This window comes from Sapajus apella, unplaced genomic scaffold, assembly GCF_009761245.1.
Source record: "Sapajus apella isolate SASKATOON/1434 unplaced genomic scaffold, GSC_monkey_1.0 scaffold36, whole genome shotgun sequence".
Lineage (NCBI taxonomy): Eukaryota > Metazoa > Chordata > Mammalia > Primates > Cebidae > Sapajus > Sapajus apella.
Window position 1 is genome coordinate 11,158,330 of NW_022436976.1, and position 18,864 is coordinate 11,177,193.

The 18,864-nt window shown below is 38.7% G+C and overlaps 1 protein-coding gene across 1 annotated transcript in view; it reads right to left on the reverse strand.

Moving 5' to 3' along the window:
• The window catches only part of LHX8 (LIM homeobox 8), a 32,213-nt gene extending 13,788 nt beyond the window's left edge, over positions 1-18,425 (reverse strand). Inside the window, exons 1-6 of the mRNA XM_032296578.1 lie at positions 18,143-18,425; positions 15,508-15,669; positions 11,688-11,809; positions 9,438-9,658; positions 8,828-8,931; positions 4,009-4,104 (exon numbers count right to left, since the gene is read on the reverse strand). Of these exons, the coding sequence (XP_032152469.1) occupies positions 4,009-4,104; positions 8,828-8,931; positions 9,438-9,658; positions 11,688-11,809; positions 15,508-15,669; positions 18,143-18,223 (786 nt within the window). The 5' untranslated portion in view covers positions 18,224-18,425. The remainder of the gene's footprint in view (positions 1-4,008; positions 4,105-8,827; positions 8,932-9,437; positions 9,659-11,687; positions 11,810-15,507; positions 15,670-18,142) is intronic.
• Between the last annotated feature and the right edge of the window lie 439 nt (positions 18,426-18,864).

The following is an 18,864-nucleotide window of genomic DNA, read 5'->3' on the forward strand; positions in this document are numbered from 1 at the left end:
TTTATCCTAAGGAAACTATTGAACAAGCATGCAAGTAGATATACAGTGCTGCTCATGGCAGCATTTTATGATAGTGAAAAATTGGAAACTAAATAAATTATACTATGCTCAATATATGTGGTCATAAAAAAATGTGTAAATCTTAGTATGGAAGGGAATTCCCAGTATACTAATTGGAAGAAATAGCAGTATTTTACTCCGTCTCTATACAACATAAAAGTCATAATTCACTTATCTGAAAGAGTATGTGAACAACTATTGTATCTGGATGCAGTGTGTGTGGGAAAAATCACTCATCTTTATTCTTTGACTTTAGTATAATGATACTTTGCTTCATTACAAATGTCTTAGTAAGCATATTTGTAACTAGGACATGTGAAACTCTCCATGTGCCAGACCACTGTTTCCCCCTATCTTTGGGTGACCTAGTTTGCATATTAGACTGAGAAGAGGTCTAGTAATAAAAACTCATTTTTCTTACCAAAATATTGTGCCCAATGCTAGGAACATGGCTGAGGGAAAGTATGATTACTATTTAAGATCACAGTAATTAATTCTTAAAAAATACTCTGAAGGGCTATAACATATAGTAAACCTATGTATAGATACAAAAATAATATACACATATGCATGCTAGTACTCTTTCCTTTGGAATCATATCAAAAATATTTAACATCCAGCCTTTACATATTAAAAACCAATATCCAAAATATATTCTCCAAATTGTAGGGCTTAGGACAAAGTTAACTTGCTCATAATACTAGTAGCCTAAATACCTGGAAATTACATGACAGGTGTCTGCCTGTGATCCTTAGTCCTTCAAATATGAAAAGCTTTAAGAAAACTTTCCTTGTTTCCAACTTCAAAATCGTCTAAAACATAACAGGTCATACATCTGACTTACCTGAAGCTATTATTGTCATGAACATAGAATTTTAAATTAGAGGGAACCATTACCCCATTGTCTGAACTACTTCTCAAAGAAAACTGCACTCCCAGGTGTAGGAAGTTCCCCATCTTCACTGGTAGTTCATGTCATTTGTGTAGGCTTTAAAAAATGAGAAAGTTCATAATGTGTGAACACCGGTGCCTTTTTCTACATTCCATTGCAGGGAAGCCTGTCACGAATATTTAGAGATGCCTACTTTGCATATTACTCTTTCCTTTACCATCTCCGGGCCTTATCTCCAGATAAATATCCCTGCTTCCTTTAATATTATGACATGATCTAAATCTTTCACACTCCTGGTAGCCTTTAAGGTAGTATGTTTTTCAGATTGGTTCTTTATTAGCCCCTTCTCAAAATCTGGCACTCTGAAATAAGCACAATAATCTGGGTATCTGAAAAGTGCTGAGGTGGTAGAAATTGTCTCCTAAGATAAGTCTCATTATCCTGCAGTCAATTAAAACACTGGGAACCCTAGGTCTTTAGAGAAGCTGCAGTACCATCAGGTCTTTTCCATCTGCTTCTTTGTACAGATGATTTGTTAATTACAAAACATTTCAGGCCTATGGAAAAATAAGTACCTGTGTATCAACCACCCAAATTAAGAAACAAAATATAATATGTGCAATGAAGACATTTACCTTTTCCCTCCCTGAGTTTCATCGTGTCTTTTATGGTTACTTGCTTTCATTCCTTTAAATATTTGAACTTCCAGTGTTATTTAAAATTATTTTCCAGCTGGGCATGGTGGCTCACGCCTGTAATCTCAGCACTTTGGGGAGGCTGAGGCAGGTAGATCACAAGGTCAAGAGTTTGAGAACAGCCTGATCAACATGGTGAAGCCCCACCTCTACTAAAAATACAAATATTAGCTGGGTGTGGTGGCATATACCTGTAATCCCAGCTACTTGGGAGGCGAGGCAGAACAATTGCTTGAACCCAGAAGGCAGAGGTTGCAGTGAGCTGAGATGGCACCACTGCACTCCAGCCTGGGCAACAGAGTGAGACTCTGTATGGGAAAATACAATAAAAAATGAAATGAAATAAAATAAAATAATTTTCCATTTCCCTGGTCTCTCTGATAATCTTGACACAGCTGGCCACCTTGTTCTTGAATTCACCCACTTCTTCAGCCTCCATGCTTCTTCTCCACCTGACTCCTTCCTCAATTCTAGCTGCTACTATGTCCCATTTAAATAGAGCCTCTTACCCTGCTCTAAAACCCACTCTTCACCTTTTATACCCCATGATGTCTTTCTAAAGGATATTATCCAAATTCATGTCATTAGATCTCTTTGCTTGAGTCCTGCTCATTCTTTCAAATACCAGTTTATATACGCAACTGCCACCATCACTGCATAATTAGCACAACTATAAGGGTCCTTTCCCTCCCAATTTCCAATCCAGCTTTCTTTTGACTTTCACATTCCTGTCAATGGCACCATTCCTGTGATTACTTTGACTTCAAATTTACAGGTCACTGACTTTTTTGAGGGAGGATCTCACTCTATCACCCAGGCTGGAGTGCAGTGGCGCTATCATGGTTGACTGCAGCTTCAACCTCCGGGACTTAGGTGATCCTCCCACCTCAGCCTCCCAAGTAGCTGGGACTGCAGGTACACACCAGCATGCCTGGCTAATTTTTTTTTTTTTTTTTTTTTTTGTAGAGACAGGGTTTTGCCATGTTGCCCAGACTGCTATCAAACTCCTGGACTCAAGTGACCTATGTGCCTTGCCCTCCCCCAAAGTGCTAGGATTACAGGCGTGAGCCATCGAGCCTGGCTGAGTCATTGACTCTGACTCCTCTCTGCTTCTCCATTACACTCAGCAAATCTTTCTTGTCTCTCTAGCATCCATCATCTGGCATCAGTGGTCAGTCAATAAAATGTTTCACAGTTGGGCATGGTGGCTCACTGCCAATAATTCCAGCACTTTGGGAGGCCAAGGCAGGAGGAATGCTTGAGCCTACAAGTTTGAGACCAGCCCAGGCAACATGGTGAAACTCTGTCTCTACAAAAATTGGAAAATTAGCCAGGCATGGTGGTGTGCACCTGTGGTCCCGGCTAATTGGGAGGCCAAGGTGGAAGGATCACCTGAGCCCAGGAGGTCCCCGTAGTGATCTGTGATTGCGCCACTGCACTCCAGCCTAGGCCACAGCATGACCCTGTTTCAAAAAGTTTCCCAAATGAATTCTACCCCAGTTAAGTGTCTTTTCAAAAACAAACAACAACAACAACAACAAAATCACACTACTTTGCTGGGCATTCCCACATTCCAACTAAGCTGCTACCTCTCTGTAACCTCACACAACTCCAATTCTTCCCAGGTGCTGTCACTACCCCTTTCTTCCCAAAATCTCGTATCATGACTTTTACCTGCTCAGAAGAGAACTCTGCATTCATGGGCCTCTCCAACATTAACTTCAACAATTTCATTTCCTACCATTTCCAAACATAAATTCTACATTCCAATAAATTTGCACTAATTCATCACTTCCCAGCTTTGTTCACACCAGTTCTTCTCCCTGGACCTTTAGCAAAGGCCATCAGCACCCATCTCACACACACAATCATAGAAAAAGCAGGAAAATACACTGACCTTAGAGCAAGATTTAGCTTGGAACTTTTTTAGCCTGAGGATCTTAGGGCTGCTGTGAGCATTGAATGAAGTAAGAGGCGCAAAAGAGTCATTTGACAAATGGCAGCCTAGCCCAAGCAGGATAATTATTAGGTTTAAAAAAATTGATTTAGAATGGGAAAAGATTTAAAATGAGAAATTACTGTTTTCACATTTCTATAGACACACACACACGTGCGCGCACACACACGCACAAACAATGCATACTTATAAAGACCACAATTAGAACTTTTAGTTTCTCTTGACTGACCTTTAATCACCTGTGACCAGGTACAGTGGCTCATCCTGTAATCCCATTACTTTGGGAGGCTGGGGTGGGAGGATCACTTAAGCTCAAGAGTTCAAGATCAGTCTGGGCAACATAGGGAGATCCGATATCTATCTTTAAAAATCTTAAAAAAAAAAAAAAAAAGTAAAATAATCACCTGTATCACACGTCTGCTCAAGCCTGTCCTTTCTGCCAGTTTCTGGAGTGTCTGCGCATCTGGGTTGTTGTCCTGAGCAAACTGAGCTTGCATAACCTGTTGTTTAAAACATATAAGTAGTAAATCGCTAAAAACAAGCAGCTCAGTCTTCTTCCTGCATTTTTATCATAAGAGATAAGACATGCACAAGAACATGGGATACTTTGATTTTATAACTTGAAAATCAGTATGAGGAAATATGTATAAGTGAAAATGAATGCATATTTTGTAAATTTACACACAAATTGCTATGCTGATAACTTAAAAAAAAATCCATTTCAACATAAAACTTTGTCTCTCAACTATGTTCACCTTTAAAAATAAGCTTACCTTTTCTTTTCTTTCATTTTCATAACCCACAAGTCAAACAGCAGGAGTTTCTTTTTTTTTTTTTCATTTTGTTAAAAACTGTCAACATTCAAAAGCTTAATAAAATACCACAGAGGCTCAAAGCCCCTAATACAACTTTCATTCATCTGCAAATAGTACACAGATCAACAAAAGGATTCCATTTAATTGGAATGACCCCATCATAGTTTTGAGCACTAGCTCTATGCAAAAAAAAAAAAAAAAAAAAAAAAAAAAAAAAGAGTCTAAAAAGAGACACCCATCAGGCCACTGAATAAGAATTTACCAGGGTCTAAACATGTATATGTTTAAAAATCTTACAGGTGATTCTGATGTAAACCTTTGGATTGAAATCACTATGCCAAGTTCTAAAAGATAGAGACATGAAACAAAACTCTTTGGTTTTAATTTCCTGGCAGAAAGATACTGATATGCCAATAACCACCTATAAATAAAAGGGAGAAGAGTAGAGTGGGAGAGAATACCAGAATAAGCCAAAAACTTTGAATTCTTTCAGAAAAGAGAATCGTTATGAGAATTAAGTGAGATACTTAAATTTTATTACTAAAAGTCAGTCAACTGAGGGAAGAATTACACAATGTAAAAAATGTATTATTATAAAGAATGAGAGAGAGGAGTTTGGCACTCAATGGGATTGTGCTTGTCTGCTGGCATAGGATGTGAGCAGCCAATCTATCTGGAGACCTCAAGCACTGCTAGCCTCCATGATCTTTACAGCAGACAAAATTAATTGCATTCTGCACTATGGTCCTTATATAATGCTTTCTTCTGCCACTGCACTTGTTACAGGGTAGCTAAATAACTTGTTTTCAAGTCCACTCTCCATAGTGGAAAGTGAGTTCCTTGAGATCAAAAAGAATGTCTTATTCTTCATATGCCTAGGAGTTAATTAAACTCCCTTTCTGTCAGAGGGTATGTTAAGAGTTTGTGATAGAATAAAACTTGACAATACAGGAAAACCTGAAGATAGTGTATAAAAAAGGCCAATGTTGTTCTGGGAAACCTTTTGAGGTTTATGAATTATATTTTACTTAGTTTTCTCTGATTACTGACCCTTCTAGAATTAAATATTCTTGACTTCCCATCTAGCTATATTGTATCTACAGATCACTATAAACAGAACATGGATGTTTGGTTTTAAAGAAGGGCAGAATTGGCTTAAAAGTTTATTCTTGCTCAGTTCACTTTATTCTTTCTTTCCTACTCCAAATGTGTTATTTTGACATCTCCCCGTGAAAATAGAATTGTGTTTCTATGCAGTTGGACATGTAATATCCCAAAGGGAAAAAGAACACGAAAATTATGTCTTTGTTTTTTAATTTTTCAAATAGAAAAAAGTTGAACAGATTTAGGAATTTGTAAGGTCATTATTAATAATTTACAAAACAGAAACTGCATGCTTTTCGTAAATGCATTTTTAAATTCACAAATTAAACAATGGAACCGAATTATATTTAATGACGTAATTTCTCATTAAAGGGTAAAGCAAAACAACTCTGATAGTTTAGAACTGAAATACTCTCAAGGAAAAGTAAGATAAGTTGATTGTTCTTCTTTTCAATAGTATCAATGATTAGTCTTATACACAGAAAAAGAAAAAAAGAGGTTCTTTTAATTTCTACTTAGCTTCACTATTCTCTAGGCACTCATGCTGCTAAAATCCACTTCACCCCTTTTCCACGTTCTTCTAACATGGACAAGTAGTGAGCCTCTGTAGGCACTCATCATTTTAAACCCAGGAGATCTACCAGAAAATTCAGGAGGCTGCAAAGCAGCAGCTGACCAACTTTATATGAAAACAGACTAAAGAAGAAGCTAACCTTGGTGTTTTAATATTAATAAACATTAAATAAGTGCTTCTACCTACAATTAGCAAGCCATCATATTAGCGTAAACTTCCTAAATATCATTTCTACAAATGGGACAGTATTTGAAATATATTTGCCAATATGTCCTCTGAGTCTTAAACTATTTTTTTCTACCCATAAATTTCTAAAGAATTTTGGAAAATTCTCTTATTTATCCCTTCCATTTTAACTCTCCTCCGTCCAGAGTAGGTACTGACTAGATAGCCTTGACATACTCACTGGTCACATGCAATATTTTATTATCTTCCCCAATTTAAGCTCTACTTGAAAATATTCAGCATTCTGAAAGGTAGAACAGTTTGTGAATCAGGATACATATTGCCCGATTTATTAGATGGTCTGGCTAAAATAAATGATTCAAGGTTTTTTTTTTTTTTTTTTTTTTTTTTTTTTAATATCTATAGCTATTTCAGATTCCTAAATTATAAAGAACCACTTTAGGACAAAGACTGTATCTCATTTGTTTCAGCCACCCCTTCTGTAAGACAAATGCTAATAAATATTGAATGTGAATATACTTTGAAAGCATATGCTTTCAGATTTTAAAACCTATTATTCTGATATACAATTTTTAAAACTTATGGTTCAGTACAACCTGCAGAACCAGGAGCCAATTAAACTTATTAAAACTCTTTTCTTTAAAAATTAAAAAAAACAACAACAACTTGTAATTCAGATCACATTTATATACCATAATGCATGGCTTAAATATTTATGCATGCTTAACCATAAAGCTATCTACAAGATTCAAAATCTCACTCTTTTGTTTAAACTTCTGCTGCTATTAAGTGGAGTTTTGATAAGACAGAGTTCCACTTATGGTCTCCTGGAAGATCAAGCGAAATGAAGAGACCAGAGGTTGGAGGAGAAGGTTCCAAATCTCTTCTCCGCCATTCCCTTGGTGGTTTGCCTTGAGGGGTTCCTGCACTCTTGAATGAGGTTTGTTGTAAAGTTAAAGGAGATAATGTAGATAAATGCTTGGTATAGGACTTGGAATAAAAAGACCTCCGCAAATATTATTCCTGTTTTATTTAATTAGAATTTACAATTATCTTTCCATAGAAAAGTGTCTATCTACAGTGGTTTCAAATTTTCACAATTATAATTTTAATAATAAATTATTATATCAAATAAAAGTTATCAACCCTGTAATTATTAGAATTATAGCCAGCCCTTCAATGGGAACAGACCATTGTAAAAACAGAATTATATTAGAGATTCTATTTTAACTCAGACACCTTTAATGACTGAGAATTTTTCCAGGTCTCTCAGAAGTACTTACATTTTCTGACTTAGGCCATTGTGTGACCTTCATTATAATTCAGTGAAGAACCCAGAACACAAGGCTCAAAGAGAGATATTTCTTTTAATCGCCTTATCTTTCATTTATTCCTTATTGGCCATGTACTTTATGCCTAAATTAAGAAATCTAAAAAATCATCCATTTGGAAAATTCTTCTGAATGGATCTAGATTTTAATGCTAGAGTGCTTCCCACTGCCACGTTCCTTTGGAATGTGTGTGTCACATCAAGGTTTCTTTTCTAAATCATTCTCAAAATAAAAATTATCTCTTGAAACACTTAAATACTGGCAGGTCTTAGAATACTACAGGTAATTTTGGAAAAAAATTACTTTTATTCATTTGGTAACACTGCATAAATGTCCTTTAAAGTCTGAGCTAAAATGGATACTATGTATAAGGTATCTAGCAGTGTGGTAGGTGTTCAATAAATGTTACTTTTCCTTAACATGAAACAAATACCTCAGCCACATTCATCTTTTAGAAAATGTGATTTCATTATCTGCAAAAATGCCAGAAAGAATCATTATATATGTGTGGACTTAAATATGAAGAAAGGAGTAATTTATTTTGACAATTTGTATAGATCAAATTTATGACAATCATATTTAGGGCAACTAAGCTCAAAAAAATCACTCCCATTTCAGGGGACATAATAAATATTTAGCATCAAACTATAGAAGTACTCCCTTTATCACCTTTAAAAACATAAAGGAATCTACTTAGTTGTAATCAACCAGTAGTTTTCTGTTTACATTAAGGCACTTTCAATTATTCCTACTCAAAAACCATACAATTGTGTTCACTAAATGACTCATTGCAGTTTGTTAAAAAGACTAACACATTAGCGTCCCATAGACTCACATACTGTATGTCTCTTTTCAGAGTCTCAAAATATTTTGTCTTTCATTGCAATTATGGGTATTAAGATAATTGCCTGGTTCTGAATGATGTTATCAGGAAGTCAGAACAAAACATTTTGTTTCCCCTTTGATGTTGATACCAATAGACCCCAGGGAAACAAAGCTTGAATGACTATTTCATATCATATTATGATGTTAGAAATACTGACAAACATTTTTGGGCAATAAATATGTTTTCATATATTCACCAAATTAGTTTTCATAAAAGACATAGGCTAATTTTTTAAGAAAACATAAAAATGTTTTTAGGCGGCATGGAGATTGCCTTTTTTTGGGGTGGGGGGGGCTTCAAAAATCAAAATTTCATTGTTATGCTTACCTGAAGCTGATCTGCTGTAAAGCTGGTCCGAGCTCTTTTTGCTGGTTTTGGATGGTTAACATCTTGCTCTGTGAGGAGGGCGCCTTCCACACTAATCCCATTACCTGTATTTAAAAAACATACTATACATGTTGGTACTTCAAATGGGTACACCCATCTTGCAATAACAGGTTTCTTATATCTCTTGGCTTTTTGTGTAATTGTATATGTTTTGTTAGATTGTAAAACCCCTTAAGTTTTAAAATATACTACAGATATACTGCACAAAAAATATTCCATTTACAGGCTTGTATATTTAGTGAAAAGTTCAAAAAGTTAGAAGTATGTATCTAAGGCCCAGCAAATACAGGAAAATAAGTATTTACAAAAAGAAGAGCAAAACCCTAACTCAAAGCTGCTGCCTGAGAATATGGCATAAAACTTATACATACACGGTGGCTTTCGTTATAAACAAACAAATAGAGACCATCAAGAACGGTAGAGTACTTAGTAAGTTTCACTACCATTATACGTTGTACAAAATAATGCATTAAGTGACCTTAGGAAAAATTATTTTTATTTTTGTATTCATTGTCTCAAAATACTCAAAAGTATTTAAGTACATATTTACCATTTTCTACTTCTCTTTTTAAATTATCCAGCATGCAATCATAATGCACTCTGCAGAGGACTTTCTCTTCCACCAAAGCAAACTCCTCTCCTGTGGAAAGTTGCCTTTTGCAGGAAAAGCAAGCGAAGCACGCCAAGTGATAGACATTCCCCTTGGCTCTCCGGACCCAATCAGTAGAGTGGATGTGTCTCCCACATCGAGAGCAGCGAGTTCCATACCTTCTACATTAAATAGAGGTGTAGAAGGTAAAGATTTTAATTCCTGGTGAGATATTCATCAGTTGAATATTAAACCAGCACATTATGTTGCCACATTGAAATAACCTAAGTATTTAAATATTTTGAAAATGAAACAAGAATCAAGTATTTTTCTAAAAGTCAATATGGTATGCAATCAAGCTGAGATAGTCACAACTCAAACTTGTTTATATAAATAAGACCTTCTCTCTGTTCCTATAAAGAAGATTGAGCTTGTCTTTTAAAATGAGTTTTAAAATCCTTTTTGTTGTATCAAATATCAGTCCATTTATAAATTTACTTAAGGTAAACACACATATTATCCAGACTGAAAATCTAAAAGTGCAAAATTATGCTGAAGATATTTATACTGAAAAACTGAAGATATACATAATGACTTCTTAAAACCAAGTTAAAATGATTAGAAAATGATTTAAATATCATTTTTAGGATGTTAAAACATGTAAAAACTTAACGTTGAAATTATCAAAGAATGTACAGAACTGAAATTCTTGACCTTGGTGGGTGAGAATGGAAAGGTCAGAAATGTTTCCTTTGGTGAAAAATCTATTGTATTGCTATCCAGAGGAGGAAGGAAATATTATCTAAATTTTCAGAGTCCTAAATGGACACTAAATGCAGGTCAATCTTAAAATGCCAAAGCTATATGTAAATATTTCTTTTTTTTTTTTTTCTTATAGCCTGAGTGACTAGACACTCTTTGTCATGTTTCCTACCACAGTTACAGTCGTGGCCTGGCATGCCCAAATCACACTAGATTAGTCAATGTCTATTTATTGATAGATACATCTTTAAAGCTATCACCAGTTTGTTTAGTTACTCTGAAAAACAGAATCCTGACGATTAATTTCAGAATATAATACAACATGAAGCAAGGAGTTAAAAAATCCTAAAGAAATAGACTTCCACTTGTCCAATCTTTCAAACCAAACCTTTCAAAGGGCTTTAAAAGTTACTACAAAAAAGTAAAATTAGCCTATCCCAAGTGAAAGAGGAAGCAAATTATTACCATCATTGAAGTAATGAAGAATAAACCTGCTGAGAAATATACCTTTTTGGTAATTGTAAAATTCTATGATTTTATAAAAGACTCTGGGTTTCATAAATTACTTTAAATTACCCAGCAATTTTTATTCAAATTAATCACTAAACTCCTTGAAATCATTTTTTGAAATATAGTATAAACATATGTAGTATTATAACCTTCATTATATAGTATTAATTTTCCCATTTCACAATGAACATTTATTTTTTCTTCATTTAGAAAAGTAAATAAAGAAAAAATGTTTTAATTTTTAAAAGTCATTCTTGAGAATTAATTTCTAGGCAGCTGTTCATACATAATTATATCTTGGAAGAAACCTTACATTTAAACTATAAAGAGATCACACAGAGATAATGTTATATCTCATCTAAATATAATTTCAGAAACTGAAGATCGGAGAAAAGAAATAGTTTTAGGCGGAATTAGATTTGGTGTATTTATGATACCAGAATGGTCAATTCTTCTGAATAACATGGTTTATCATGGTATCCAAATCCTTAGAATTTTATGGGTATATATCTAGGGATCAGTCTATGGTAAATGGGTAAAAGCATAATAAAACCTTGATTTTTATCCCCCATAATGATTTTATTTCATCTAACCATTCCCACCAAACAAGGGCTTTGTCATAAGTCATCTTATATTTCATACTTCATACCTATGCACAGCAAAAAAAGTTTCCCTGTTTGTAATGCCTCAAACTTTCACTCCCCAAAGTGGAAATATTACTTAAAATTAACTTTTGTCTACTGAATTCCTAAAAAGGGTAAGCATGCTTATTTAATACAAATTATACCACAAACATGAAAGCACCCTCATTTTGAAATCTATTAAATAAGAAAAACTGGGCTTCATTAAATAAAACTGAACAAGAAAAAGCCTATCACAGAAGTCTCTTTGCATAACAATTTCTTGAAGCATCTACTAAGAAACGGCTTCATAGCATACCTGAAATAATCAAGTTTGCAGAAAATGTCTTTGTCTTTAATATAGCAGCTGGTGTGCCTTCCTAGGGAGGTTCTGCAAACACTGCAGGAGAGACACCGGACATGCCAGCATAGGTCATTCACCTGCGAAGGGAGGAGAAGCCACTGTAATACCATATTTAAGAAAAGTATTCATTGGCTTTGTGTATTGGGCAATTTGAAAAACTGGCCCTGAATATATTAACACATGCTCTGAATGTTTTCACCCCAAAGGTGTCATTTTTGTAAACATGGTTCTGAATATATTCTCTTTTAGACCTCAACCAAAAAAATTATACTAATATATGCCACATTTTGTGTTTATATATGTTTTTTATTCCTTTGAAGAATTCAGGTTGCTTTTTCTTTCTATCTTAAATGGAACCTTCATGAACACAGGCAACATTTTGGTCACTTTAAAGTCTTAACATATATTTTACCAAGTTCTTCCCCCCATAAAACCTCATAAAGAGGACAAAGTACCTACTACTCAACCTATTTTTTTGGCTAAACCATTATAAACTGTATACCCACTAAACAGCAATAAAGAAAGTGAAAAAGCAGCTTTGTAAGACAGTCACCCTTACAAGACATAAATTACTAAGATAAATTTAAAGGTTGATGTAGCAGAAGCCTGGGCTTTCTTCTAACATTAAGCAGCTGTACAGAAACAATAGAAGTAGGTAGTAAAGTATATTGGTAAAACTGCTTACTGATTTTGCTACAGGAGAAAAAAATAAATCTAACCATAAGTGGTTCTAAAAAAGCACCCACACATTGTTTTTCACTTCCACTTCAAGTACTAAAACATAAGATGGTGTTTAATAAGGCCAGTATTTTATACTTTCTAAATAATAATAAGAAATATTGTTAATTCAGGGAATAAGTCACAATTACTCTCACTTTAAACTGTTGCCATCATATTAGAAGGACTACAACTTTAGCCCTGGAGTATGAAGATGTGTATTAGACAGAACTGACCTGCATGCAATGCAGGCTCCCAAAGTTTGCTCTTGTTAAGTGGACACAAGAATTGGTTTTATGCTTAATTAAATTTCATGTAAAAGAACAGTAACATATAAAAACACCAATTACACCCTAAAAATGGATTCAATGATTAAAATAGGAAAGTAAATAACTGTGAGATATGACTTTTGCATGACTATTTCATAATAAAGACTATGTATCCAATGATTTTATCAAATTAGAACTACTGTCCAACATGTTTTTCTGTGATATAACATATAAAAGGTGCTTCAAAGCCGAAAGTTTTACTGACTTGTAAAAGTCAGTAAAACTTTATTACAGTTTTGTGTCTCTTTCCAAAGCATTAATGAGAGTCTCATTCTGATGACATTTTAAAAGTTTTGGTCTTTCTTTGCAAGAACTTAGAACTTACATGCCCACTATAGACAGTATTTAAATAAGAAAGAAAGCCAAGGAAACTGGAATAAATAATATTAACAATGTTGAATACTGTCTTGGAAGAAGTCGTTTCCTTATAATTTTTTCCTAAAATGGGACCAACTAGTATAAAGTTTAGAAAAACAGGCTTCCTTTAGAATTCCACTGTTTAGGGCTTTCTGTATTTCAGTCTTACCCAGGATTTTGTTTTGTTTTGTTTTTAAAGCAAGGCTTTAGGGCAAGAGCCATGGCCCCTCTCTTACTCCCTCCTAAAACCAGACCTGGTTGCCACCTTTTCTTAAAGTTTACTTTCCTCCTAAAATGTCCTTTTATCTTCCAGTTCTTTGCCAGGGAGTAAACTAAGGTGAAGAGAGGAGATTCTGGAGACTGTAAACCTGCTATTGATCTAATCTGTATACATCTAAACATACAACCAAGCCAGAGAAAACACCTGAAGGACAGAGTACTGAGGTATCTATCATATGAGGCAATAGATGCATCCAATTCCTGTCATACTTTTCTATTCTAACTCCATTTTACTTGCCCCACAAGATGGTGTTTTTCTATATTAGTTACATCTTCAAATAATATTTCTATACTAGGTCTAACTTTTTTTTTTAATCAGTGATTCAAGTTAAACTCAAACTTATCCGCAGGAAGTACTCAAAATGGAAAAATAGTTAATAATTCAGTTTTTGTTAATCATATAGTATCAAACTTTAGTTAGAACTTACACACTAAAGCATACAAGATGTGGTAGAGTAACACTGTACATGGAAGACTTCATTGAGAGGACTCCTGCCCTATTACAAAGGAAAGCTTTATTTAACTCACCAAGTTGGATTTTTATGCAATACAAATATATATAAACATATACAAGATTAACGCTAGAAACTACTATTTCAGAGGGTGTGTAAAATGTCATTCATCATAACCCTTCTATGTCTTCTCTGCCGTGAAGAGTTAGAATCTTCATAGATCTACTGTACTTAGAAACATTCTTACAGATTACACTAATTATTGAGAGGGCTCATTAAAAATAAGAAGCTAGTTTTAACCCAAAAGATGATTTTGCAATATCCAAAGGCTCAGTTTTAGCAACATTGAAAGTGGAATTTTAAGACTGCAGATTTAAAGAGAAAGCCAATGTTAATTTTCAAGCTTTAAGAATCAACCACCAAGGCAAATGAATTTAGTCATTTTTAAATCTTTTTACTAAAACTTCTTTAGGCATTTTCTCTAGGTTTTATCTATAGGGTAGTACTCCCATTTTACAGACTAAGCAGCTTTGTATGTTGAGGTAGAAGTTTAAAGAAACCCACTAACACGACTGTTGAACACATACTCTCCATAATTAATCCTTTTGGAAACCTAAGCCGGGAGGGGAGAGAATAGGTGGTGAACTGGTTTGCTACTAATTCAGTGTAGGAGAGACCATTATTTTAAATAGTGGTTTTAAAAAGTTATTTAAGTTGAAACCCCATGATATTCTGATTAAGACACATGGGACCATGATCCTGTCTGCACTGAGGTGGATGACTGTGGCCTGCCAAAATTTCTATTGCAAAATTCCCCCACAATATTTTAAGAGAAAAGTAAAACAAATTAAGACAATCAGCTCTCAAACCACCACTTTGAAACACTTCTTCCCAGGCTGTGTGTGTCTAACTTTACATCAATTTCCATTTTTTTCCCTAAGCACTGGAGAGTACATAAAAACAGCATTTGAGTGCCCTAAAAGTATTAAACTTTAATAAGAGGAGGAAGGTACTGAAATAGTTTTTATTTAAATGCTCCTATAAACGTTTAGGTACTTTGTAAAAGCCTCAGGTAACTGTAAAAAACATGGGACTATATTTTTTAAATTTGTCCATAAAAGACCCTTTAAGCTACTTTACAGTGACTCTCACCAAGAGACACTGCAAAGGGGAATCAGTTAATACATACCGTCGTAAAATGCTTCTAAGCAGGCATGGGCGTGGGCGTTACTGGGGTGGAGAGACCACAGTCAGTTTAGAGGGAACAAAGATATTTAAGAAAGGAATGATCCGGGGCTGGGTAAAGAAAAGCAGGTTTCTGTCTCATAATGAACAAGGGCTTTTCCACTTCCCTTCCACTACAAGTGGGTAGCTGACTCCAGCGCATCCACACGCATCCGGCGCGTCCAAACCAGGATGTGTCACACATAAGCTGCTTTGCAACGACAAGGAAGAGTCTGGGGTTTCTTCTCACTTTATCCCATTGGATGAGTTGCCCTAAATTGGTCTGATTTTCCGCGAAAGCCTACAACCTCCATCCAGAACTTGAACGGAAAGGTTGGTGGGAGGAACATTTCTCTTTTCTCAGAGCTCCTGCTACCCTCTCACCCCCTGGGCCTCGTGCCCGAGGCCCTGTCGTACCTTGAGAAGGTATTTGTCCACGATCTCCAGGCCGCAACTGTTGCACACACACTTGCCAGGGGGGCAGCCGGAGCCCGAGGCCATGGACCGGGGCGAGGACGACGGGGACAGTTGGGCCGAGGAGGAGCAAGAGTCCTCGTCCCCCGCTCCCTCGGGGCTCACCTGCAGGAAGCCGCCAGGCGCAGGAGGTTCTAGACCCCTCCTCCCCTTCGCATCCCACCTACCCAGAGGGGCACCCCCACCGCCTCCCCTCCCTTCCCCACCGCCTCTACTCCCTTCCCCTTCGCCACCCCACCCCCAGCTTCTTGAGGTTAAGATTCTCGCCCTCTTCCCCGAGTCCAAGCTCTGGCCATGCACCCGCTGGGTCTGCCGACCCCTGGCCTCTTCGGAACCCGGGAGTCTTGCGGCCGTGCCCTCTTCGCGGGCCAACTAAGCGTCCCACCCCACTTCACCCCACCCCCGCCTCGCCCCGCCCCGTCCTCCGTCCTGCGTCCTCAGTCCGCTCCCTGAGGGGCCAGCTGGGCCGTGGAAGGAGCGCGGGGACCGCGGCCCCTAGTCCTGCGCGGCCTCCCCAGGGCCAGTCTTGCCAGCACCCGAGCCCCTCCGCACTCACCAGTCCCTCTTCCCCGGCGCCTTTCCGAGTTCTCCCGGCCGCCAGGGCTGTAGCCCGCCCGCACTCCTCCGACATGAGCTCCTGGCACTGCGGGGTAGGAGAGGGAGAAAGTATGGAAAAACAGATCAAAAGTTCCGAGCGTGCCGCGCGCCCCAGCCTCCGCGCGGGGAGCGAGCTAATGAAGGCCCTCAGCGCGCGGTGCAGCGCTTGTAGCCGTCACGGCGCCAGAGCCCGGGCGCCGCGGGCGGGCTGGCGCGCAACCTCCCTCGCCGGCCGCTGGCGGCCGCCACCAGAGCGCCAGTGGCTCGCCCCGCACGCTGCGGCGCTCACCGGGCTCCGGGTCCCTGGCGCTCACCCCGGCTCGTCGGTTCCCCGCCCCCGCCGCCGGGGATAACAAGTTAATAACAATCATCCCCGCACAAAGCGCTTTCTTTCCAGACGTCAATCATCGCGGAGCGGGTAACACCGGGCTAAAGGGGGTGCGGGGCGGGAGGAGGTGGAGTGGGAGAGAAGAAAAGAGGATTGAGGAGGGGGTGGGGGAAGAAACTTGATTTCTTTAATAACCTCAATTAAAAGAGCAAGACACATATATATTTTTAAAAGGGGGCTTTTTGGATAGGATAGCCCGAAAGGTGAAGAGGTTTAATAGGATACTTGAAAGCTAATTACAGCGGGATTTAAGAAGCCTGGTGTTTGTTCCGATGACAATTTGAATGAAAATGCTTCAGATTAAACCGAGCCAGCAGCTCTTTCGTAAACTTACAGCAATTACAGTCGCGAGTGATTTATACTCGTTTCTTTAAGGTGTAAATTGCCACTTATGGCTCAGTAAGTCAACATTTGAGCTACTAAAGGATTATTTTTAACCAGCGCAAAAAGCGGGTCGAATAATGGAAAATATCCAGCTGAATTCAATTTGTGCCATTAAAAGAACTCACCCAACCTCGGTCAAAATGTTTTAAAGAAACAACGCGCATTATTCAAGTGTTTCCAAGTCTTTGCTGGAGTTTTGTTCTTAAACCAAAACGCAGGGTCTGTGGGCTTAGACCGCTTTCGTTTCCAAAAACGCTAGCTCGGGGGCTGTTGGATCCCCCGAACTCGAACGGCTCACATTTCTACTTTTCTGACTCTTCGCCTCCCTTCCTCCCTTCCTCTGGAAGCACCAGGCAAGATACCAACCTGGGGGCCTCCCGGACCCTCTGGCGAGACCCTTCCTTTCTGGGGTGCGCTCCCTACGGTGGACCCAGCGTAGCTGCACTGAGGCCGCGTCCTCACACACAAAGGGCGTTTAAGCAGAACAGCTCAGTGTTCGCCGGGTGTCCCCAACAGACTTCGGAGCAAAGAGAAAGTCAGGGGCGCCCCGCGCGGGTCCTACTGAGGCCGTCAGACAGGCTGCAGATGATTTCAAACTTAAAGCACCAGACACCCACAGGTAGTGCCTCCAGAGTGAGGTGAGAGCTTGTCAGGTTCCCCAATATACTCAGACAAACCGCGTGACTCGTTTTGTGCCCTGCGGCTTACTTTTGACATTTTAGGTAAAATGTCTCTCCCGGCCAGCCCTGGGATCCCGGAGGCCTTTCTGGAGCTCCGCAGCGGGAGGTGCGCCTCAGGGCTCGCTAATGTCCCTGGGCAGCCAGCCGAGCGAAACTAGTCTGCTCTCGGGTTCCACCCGACAGCCGCCCGGTCCTCCCGACCCACTCTCCCTGACCGCCGCGATCACCACAGCAAATAGAACAAAAGCACGACTCACATGGACCTGAGAGCGCCTTAGGCTCAAGGCTTCATCTCCCAAATTACAGTCTCCATGTCTCAGGTTAAGTGAGCTTTTGGGGAGGGAGGGCAAATGGTTACTGACTAACGCTACTACGTAAAAAAAAAAAACGAACTGTTGAGCAAAAAAATTGCCAGGTCTGAAGATGAGGCCGTTATAGGTAGTTTTTGAACCTCGTTTAGGAGCCCAAACAACTCGAGTTTCATGGATACTGAGATTCAGCTGGTTTGGCCAGGCGACGGCTCGCTCACCTTCTCAGGGGGAACTGCCAGCTCCGGCACGTCCTTTTCTTCTAGTTTACACACAAACATCTGATCGCTCTTCCAATACATGGCACTGCTAGGGCTGCTTATCACATACCAACTCCAGAGGGTCAGAGGCTGTCCGTGTCTGTCGATCTCCCTCCTCCCCCGCCCCGGTGCACTAATAAAAGCTGATGCCGAGGAAGATAATGCTACAAATGTGTCTTCGTCCAAAGAGGCCGCTGTGGCCTGACCACGTTCTGATGAACCGTTCTTAAAATTCCTTTCCCAACTTCACTGAGCTCTGTCCCTCCAGGAAAAGAAAAAAAAAAGTTTTGTTTTCCAGAGGGTGGAACCTAACATAAAGGGAGGGGGCGTGTAGGGGAAAGGCTTTTCTGGAGAAATAGCCTCACCTCTTTAAGAAAAACCCGCCTTCTCTACATGTTAAGATCTTTATCAGGACACACCAACTGACTTCAGGTTTAGCACTAAAGAAAAAAAAATTGGGGATGGCCCGTTAACTTGACTTAAAAAAAAAAAAAAATCTGCTGCCTGCATTTGCCATGACTTTTAAATTCTCGCTCCCCAACCAAACCTAAACAAAGATTCAGGTTACATCTCTTTCTGCAGCAAGCAGAAGGGGAAGTGGAAGTCTGGGTGACTTGAACGTTTTAGTCATTCTCTTGAAACCCGCAGCTCTCCGGTCTAGCCGAGGAACGCCACCGCTCCCG